General features: G+C 37.2%; 1 protein-coding gene across 7 annotated transcripts; it reads right to left on the reverse strand.

Moving 5' to 3' along the window:
* Positions 1–331: 331 nt before the first annotated feature.
* Positions 332–7,729, reverse strand: LOC126599498 (uncharacterized). 7 transcript variants are annotated; one of them, XM_050265884.1, is made up of 9 exons: positions 7,380–7,729; positions 6,505–6,674; positions 5,452–5,684; positions 4,443–5,133; positions 3,494–3,860; positions 2,530–2,624; positions 1,807–2,001; positions 846–1,505; positions 332–619 (listed from the first exon to the last, which is right to left on the reverse strand). In XM_050265884.1, the coding sequence occupies exons 1-8, from the start codon at positions 7,483–7,485 to the stop codon at positions 882–884; spliced, it is 2,481 nt and encodes an 826-aa protein (XP_050121841.1). In that variant the 5' UTR covers positions 7,486–7,729; the 3' UTR covers positions 332–619; positions 846–881. The 7 variants fall into 7 exon arrangements, with proteins under 7 accessions (XP_050121841.1, XP_050121840.1, XP_050121842.1 ...); XM_050265883.1 differs by having other exon boundaries at positions 332–680; XM_050265885.1 differs by having other exon boundaries at positions 332–683.
* Between the last annotated feature and the right edge of the window lie 856 nt (positions 7,730–8,585).

The raw sequence follows: 8,585 nt of genomic DNA on the forward strand, positions 1-8,585 counted from the left end.
AACCGCAGCCACCACCACTGACACCCGAAGGGGAGGGCGTGCCTAACTTGCAATGACAAGATAAAACTTGCCAAGGCATGACCGGCTAAGCATGTTCTCCATTTATCACTCCTTGCCCTTGCCTCACAATGCTTGCCATGGCATGCCTTACCCTTATGTGCCTTGCCTTGGCACGGAAAGGCGCTTTGGTTGTTTATATTGCCTTGTGCACGGTTGTAATTTACCTTGGACACAGTGGGGGTTTGGGATCACTATATGTTTTCTAATTGAATTACGTCCCTTATGCCACTTTATTTTTAGGTAAAATTGAAAGTATAATATCCCATCAAAGTTGGGTCAAACAATGGTCTCTGTTACATTGCATCAGAAGGTAAATTTGTCCGTTGCAGGCAAATATCGTGTGTTGACTACATGGATTACACTATTTATGAAAGGCTCGAGAATTTACAGTATGAACCAATTGACCTAAGTGCCCCATGCATTTGATTTAGCCGCAACCATGCACATCAGATGATAGTTATAACTGCTGTTTTAGTTCGTCATGCTCATAGTTGTACAAGGAAGGCAATCAGTATCAGTGGAGGAGGCGTTGTGTCACAGCAGCTGCACACAATTTGTTCTGCCACAACCATGGCAATGAGGACAATTAACATCAAGTGGTCTGCAATTCTCAACTGGACCTACTGACAAATTTGTAAAGTCAATATTCTCAAAGAAAATTGAGAACCTCCAAAGCTTGTGGATACACCTTAGTGCTAATTATCTGTATAATACATGCGAAGCAAGAAAAGATATCCGTACTCGGGATTTTCGGCAACAAAAAATAAAATTTACAAATAATTTACCTATCAGCAATGCAACTGTCTCTTGTGCTGACCATCTCATGGTCCTCTCATCTTCTCAACAATGTTCCTACTCTTCTCTTCAACTTGGCGCCTCTTCTCTTCCAATTTCTCCCCCATCTTCTTCCCCAGATCAAGCATCCTTGCTCTTCTCCCTGTTCTCTTTAGCCTTGGGTCATCTTCTTCAAAGCTATGATTCTGTTTATCCAACAATATTGTTGACCTCGAAAGTGATTGAGACTCGGGTATACCCTCTACCTTGTGTTTGAAACTGTCCTCTAGTTCACCATTCCCCAATAAAGGAGTTCTCAACTCTTGACAAGTCCCGCCAGTATTCCCAGCTGACAGATCGTTAGAACTCACCGAAAAGGCTAGCACATCTGAGGATTCACCAATTGGTTGTTCAATAGACTCGGTCTTCTTCAGTTTTTGATGCTTGGTCCTATCAACGGAGATTCCGCTGCTAGCTTCTGTCTTGTATTTTCCTTCACTAGGTTGGACGATGGGTACTTCACATACAGTGGTTGGATCATTCACAGATTCTGGGTTAACCCATATGAAAGGAGCAACCTTCCGCGGTATCCAATCGTCCTTTTCTGCTAGCATCCATGGTATGCATACACTTTCAAAGTTTGGAAGCACTAGAGTTTCCCGGATTGCAGTCTGTACAAGTGAAATGAAGCTTCATAAGGGCTTGCTGTTGTGAGCATGATACCACAACCATGTTTTTTTTTCTAAGCTGTCGCTGGGTGAACTCACACATCATAGTAATTAGTAACAAACATCGTGCCTCATGTATGAGAGTTCACAAATCATAGTAACAAACATCATGCCTCGTGTATGAGAGTTGACACATCATAGTAACAAACATCGTACCTCGTGTATGAAGTTAAGCATGCTCCAAAACAAAATAAAATAAAATAATAGAAGGAAAATTACCAAATATGGAAGCAATTTTCTGTACCTTAAGCCGACTGATCAGAAACAAAGCTATGTGTCCATTAGTAATCTTGTGGTCTCCCACTGACGAGTCCAGATTGAAATCTATATCAGGCATGGATGTGAAAGCAAACCATAATCTGTCTGAAGGAGGTGGCTTGATTTGTAACCGCAGTGTTCCTCGTAAGGATGTTATCCTTATTGCCAAAGAGAGAGGCACCTTCAATTAGATATGATCCGTTAGTAATGCAGAAGCTCTTGAGATAGATAACTTTTTTAAGTACGCATACATGCACATACAAATAAAGTGTGCTTCTGACTCTGTGCACGCACGTGTGAAAGACGAGAGAACTCATCAAATCGGAGAAATTTATAACCAGTATTCTTTTTGCGAGTATAAAACACTTTGGTGATGGCTGTCTCCAGAAAATACAACTCAGTTTTCACAACTACCAAGCTCAAGCTTCTTTTCATGACCTATTATTGTTCACTTCATGGTCTAACGGTCTCTATCTACATTAGCATGTCATATATGATTATGCTATAAAATAATTTAACTTAAACAGAGAAAAGAGCCAACTCACACAAACACGCATTACATCTACAGCCAAATATCCATCTAATGAAGGGGACAACAATCATGGACAGAAGATCAGCAATAGTCATGGTCCGCAGAGAATTAAACCATAAGTAACAAGAAAGTCCAGGGAATCAGAAACACATATAGGTCAGAGATCCATCTACAAACCTGTGAAACTTGTTTGGCTATAGAATTTAGAAGTGACTTCCACCTGGATCCATAATTTGATGCAGACATACTGCTCTTAGAACTCTTTGATCCATCTGCAACAGAACGTTTCAGGCAATAAAAGAGATGATACTACAAAACGAAACTTGTAGTTTTCATTGTAGTGTAAAATTGAGTTAGGCTGTGAAATAAAATAATACAATATTATTTAACGTATATAACTAGAAAATGTGTAACGTTTAGCTTCCAAATTGAAAATAATTCCATGCTTAAAGTTTCTTTTCTTTGCCTTATTAACTGTGAATTTACTTGAAAGTTTCCCTCTTCTCTACTACAAGCCTATAGATAGCAGATCCTTTGCAAGAATGATATTCAAAATAAACCTTAAAAATTACAAGGTTGAAATTATGGGACCACATTGCTGGGTGGGCTCCAACAATGTGGTCCTCAACTTGAATCGTCATAGATCACCTGTGCATGCATATATAAAAATTCTCATACCAAGTTACATCTGTATCCAGACGTTGTGCTGTTTGAACTGCGTGATTTTGCTGTTCAGACAGATAGATCCTCAAGTTTACTTAATTATTTTTTAAAGTTTTATATACGATTTCCTTTAGGGTTTGACCTTTATTCCATGCCTAGCTGTTAGACAACCATTTTAATCTTGATGTTTGAAGTCTAAGGCTCTAAATCTTAATGTTTGCTCTCTTGATCATAGGCAACCCAAATTCAATTGATTCTTTAATCATATAGTACCTTGTGAACTATTTTTCAAGCTATGTAGTGTACTTATAGCAATCACCAATCAGTATTATAGGTAACAAGATAATATTTCCACTACTATACAATCATCAATGTATTATGAACCCAGAGGCTGCTTGTATGTGAGCTATCAAGAGTTTCAAAGGTATATATGGAAAATACACAGAGTGCACAAAAGTTGACTTTAGTTTAATCTCACCAGATTTTGGGTCACATTCCTCCTTATTCTCGGGCGCATCAACTGTCCCTTCAGCAAGATTTAACTGCTTTCCAAAATGCTCAAATTCTTCAAGAAGATCAGCTGAAACATCTCCAACAGAGCCTGATTCTGGACGCAAATCCTCGCTGCCTCTTTGGAAATCTAATTCACGGACTTCCAGTCTTGTTTCAACATCTAACACCGCACCACCATAGTATCCAATGTCAACTTCCAAAGCCCATACATCATTCATGTCCATCGGGAGTACTTTCAAACCATGGATGTAAGGTGGGAGATTCCCAATATTAATGTCTGTACAAATCACTTCGCCCATGTAACTTGGGGTCCTCATATTGGACAATGTCCTCTGTCATAGGCAAAATCAAATAAAACACAATAATTTTACATCTGCCTTTGCAGACAAATAATAGAAGAGAAATGTGTAAGTACACAAAGCAAAAGCCAAATTCAAGATGTCTAAATACACTCAATCAAATTCGGAAAATTTGATACATGGAGGCCCAGTTACATGAAATGAACCCTGCATTTACAGGTGCCTTGCAAATATAAGTCAGTTTAACCTAAATCTTTATCCGAAATATTATTTAGCTCATCCTCGAGTGTCTACCATCTGCTTGAAAAGACAAGAATAGCAACAATTGCAGAGTTAAAATTTTATAAAGGGAATTGTTATTAGCACTCCAAAAATATCATTCTACACTCCTCACAGGTGTATTTTACTTTCTAATTATAGAAAGTTTGGAGTGCCAAATGAAATTTTTGGAGTGCTAATAACAATTCCCTTTTATAAAATACAAAAAAAACAAGTTGAATGTGTGTGCGTTTGTGTGCGCACATATTTGCATGATATGCTTCTTAATGCAAATATGAGAAGATGCATGCATGTATACTAACAGAAATGATGAAATCTTCTTGGTGTATGGTGCACCTGAATCTGAGCTTTTATGGTTCTTTTCATCTCCACACTACTTTTGGCATCAAAGAAGAGCCGTGAAATTAACAAATTCCAACAAAGTGTTCCCTCATCAGAACCAAATTTTTCATCGGAGCCTGCATCAGAGATGACAGATATATGACTCTGACTACCAGAATGAGTTAAGGTGGAAGATGGTGGGATAGCCAAATTCCCTTCACTGAAACTCTGAGCTCTCTTCACTAATGGACTAGCATCTGCCAAACTACTGGAAGAAACAAAATCCTGGCTTGGACGAACTTTCTCACTTATCTTTCTTTCTTCACGGCCTAAGGATGACGTCCAGCTCAACTTATTTTCTGGACCAATCTTCGAAGACTTCTTTGTGAACTTTCTCAAGAACATACGAACCTTTGAGGAAGAACCATCAATCCTATTTTCCCTATCTGCGGGTTCAGCAGCATAGAGTCCACCAGACTGTTTCATGAGTGAAGGATGGCCTGTATTTAACAATGTCAAGTAGCAGCGAAATTCTTCATGCAACTTGGTGAACCAGTCAAGTTTTTCTTTGTCATCACACGATGCTAGACGAAGAGTTTTACACCATGATTCCTTCTCCCATGAAGTTTTAAGATAAAGGTATAATATTTTACTTCCTTTGTATAAGGTGGCCTTGCTATCCAATTTAATGGGGAACCTCTTGGCCCTTAAGAAAAGAAAGAAACTTTCAGCACTGGTCAAAAACATAGTGAAACACTGTAAATGGCTAAGAACTAAGACAATTCTGTTTTATTTTTCACAGTAATAAGAGATATTACAGCACTTTATATCTTTACAAAAAGAAATCATGGAAGTATACACGTCTTCAAAAAAAATTTGTCACCTCGCTGTAAAAAATTTGTCATAGCACTTGTATGGGAAAGATTTGGGAAAAGTAGTAAAATGACAATTATGATCATCCCAGCTTGATTAAATTTGAAAAAGAATGGTTAGAAGCAGAGGATGTGTGGCAATTGCCAGTTACCATTTTCTTGAAGATAGACTTGTTGAGGAAACAGCTTCAATAGTGCAGCCCTTTAACTGTATAGCTGTCTGGGAGCCATCTGATTCTGTCAGAATGAGTAGTTTGTTCTTGATTTTTGCATATCTTTTTATAGGAGAAACCTCAAAGAATTCCTTCTCTCTCTTTTGCTCTCGTAGAGCTTTCTCTTGCCAGTTTTTTGGAACTTTTTCTGGTTCTAAAACCCAAATTACACCCTAATGGAGGGAAAGCTTTTAGAAAAATGCTATGCACAGCCATGAGTAATGTATATGTGTCATAAGCCTAGATGAACAAGTTTAGTGTAGACTGATTAGCTCCCCACAAAAGGGATGTGGGAAGCACAGGTTGGGTCCCAATATCAATGGTAAATGTACAATAGTGCCAACAAAAGGTAATTCAGTACAATGCAGTGATATGACTGAATTCTGTACAAAAAAATACCTAAGATGTATATCTTTTCAGTCAACCGCAAGCAAATGTGTAACCTCAACAATACATATAATAGTTTCCATTCCAATGCCTTATGCTAAATAGAATCCTTAATGCAGTTGTTTCAGTTTGATCAACATTTCATTAGAAAGATTATTGTCTTGCAAAGAAAACTAGATAAAGTAGAAAATATTCTCTAACACGATTTTATTATATTTAGGATTATAAATACAGCCTTATGTATACATTTCTAAAGTCATACAGCCTCATGATCCTTAAAATGTGCCTCGAGAAAAAACATATTCAAATAGACACGTAACCTGTCAATTACTCACCCAAATATTCCATCATATTTAAATTTTTAGTTATATTGTTCCACGTTATCAATTTAACTGGGATACGTTAAAGAGCCAAAATCGAAATTTTCATGATCATAAAAGTACAAATTCTCAAAGTTGAGTTGAATTGAATTTGGAATTTAATGTTGTTTTCAGAGCAAGAAAGAAAACTCCCGAGAAAAAGCAGAAGGCAGAGGATAAATTTACAAGTAGAAATTAAAGAAACGAATTCCAGGGATATGAATATTCAAGTACAAGTGGTAAATACCTCCTTCTCCTTGGTGGAAGCAAATTCCAGGGATCGACGAGGGTGTAGATGGTTTGACTTGGATCCTCTTTCTTGAGATGATTTTTCTTTGTCATGCTGTTGCTTGGTTTTGTGTTGTAACCTGCTGATGAAAACTCGTACAACTGCGACTTCCACGGCTAGAATCGCCACTGCTCCGACCACAAACCCAACACTTAGCCACAGCAACCAACTCCACATTTTTCTTTCTACAATTCTACAATACCAGATTTAAATTTTGAGGTCCCTTTCTAATTCTTCCTGTAAAAATTCTCATAACCCTGAACAAAAAGAGATGTTTACCGCAAGCTTGGAGCTAATGGGGATCACATTCTCCTTACTCTGCCATCACAAAAAACAAAATTTGAAGTTGAAATCTTCTTTAAAAAATATATAACTTGCAATCTGTTTTGTAACGTCAGTTCCGTTGGTGGTTCTTTGAATGTATTTTTTTTTTTTCCTTCACCGTTTTTCTCATATGAATTTACCCAAATAATTGTTTTTTTTTTTTTCTAAAATCCATCCCCATTGCATGCTGCGTTCTTATATAATTGTTGTTTTGCTAATAGTGTGACCTTTCTCTTAAAAAATATATATAATAAAAAAATAATAAAATAAAACTACTGGTATATTTTTACTCAATCATGGTCATGAGTTTAGGTAGCAATCGCTTGTCCCAATTCACCTTCAAATCAGGCTACAAATTCAAATTTTAAAATATAAAAATCCAAATTAAACACAGAATTCAGAATTCACAACGCAAACCCAACCTAAACACAAAGTTAAAGTGAGAGACCTAAGCTTTAGATTAAGAAAGAGAGAGCAAATACAATTGGGGGTAAAGTTCGAAAATTTACCAAGAGGGGTTTCCGAAGAGGCGCAGAGAGTAGGGGATCGGCCTATCACTGATGTGATGGTATCGAGAGCCATCATTTCCCCTGTGGATCGGTGATTCGGCCTCATATCTATCTATACGGCTTCAATTTCTGCAAGGCGATCGATTTTGATCATGCCTTCCACGCTCTGCTTCGCGATCTCTGCGACTGTTGCAGTTCCGCACATCTATGGCGAGAGAGAGTTGGAGAAGAAGCTGTGGATCGAGAGAGAGTTGGAGAAGAAGCTGTGGATTGAGTATGGGGGAGGATAGAGAGAGAGAGAGAGAGTTTTAGACAGAGAAATGGAAAATTTGTTTTGGAGAGAGAAATGGAAAAATAAATGAAAAAAAAATTTGTTATTCCATAAAGCCACAGGGATAAATATGTCACTTTACTGTATGAATTGAGAAAAAGGAATGACAGAAACAGTAAAATCTTCAAAAGGGTTTTTCACCTCACTTTTAAGGGAGGTTTGGGAGTAAGGTGCTTAAAAAAAAAACACTCATGAAAAAAAACTGTGAGGGTTTTAGGTGTTTGGTAAACTGAAAAAAAAAGAGCTTATTTTGGAAGCTGCTGTGAGAATAAGCTGAAATCAAAGGAAAAAGCTGAAGCTGCTATTTGCAGCTTTGGAAAACTGGCTTTTTTTCAAAGCACACGGAGCTACAGTGCCCCTTTAATGAAAAGACCCACTATCAGACTGTTTTTTTTTTCCAAAAGCACTTTTACAAAAAAATTTACTAAACACTTTGCTGATTTATTTCACAGCCGCTTATTCTTACAGCACAGCCGCTTATTCTCACAACAGCTTTTTTTCAAAGCACAGCAATACCAAACCAGCCCTTAGTCGGCTTAATTTCTAATTCATGGGTCCAAATTTACAAAGCCCATGAATTTAGATGGGGGCTGCAGCTTCACGTTTATCTTTCCCCAATTAATTTGTGAAGTTGTCAGCAAGCTTTTTTTTTTTTAAACTTTAACGAAAAGTCCTTGTACGATTCATTTTAACGAAAAATCATATTTTTACATTAAAATGTAAATTCTGATACTATTCACTTTACCCTTTAAAACTCAAAGTTTTCAAATCATTTTCATTATTTTTTTTTCCTTCACTATGAACTTGAAGTCTTCTAAGTCCAAATAGGACTTCACAATTCTCATGGTAGACAAAAATAAACATCTTTTAGCTAT

This window comes from Malus sylvestris, chromosome 14 (assembly GCF_916048215.2).
Source record: "Malus sylvestris chromosome 14, drMalSylv7.2, whole genome shotgun sequence".
NCBI classification, from domain to species: domain Eukaryota; kingdom Viridiplantae; phylum Streptophyta; class Magnoliopsida; order Rosales; family Rosaceae; genus Malus; species Malus sylvestris.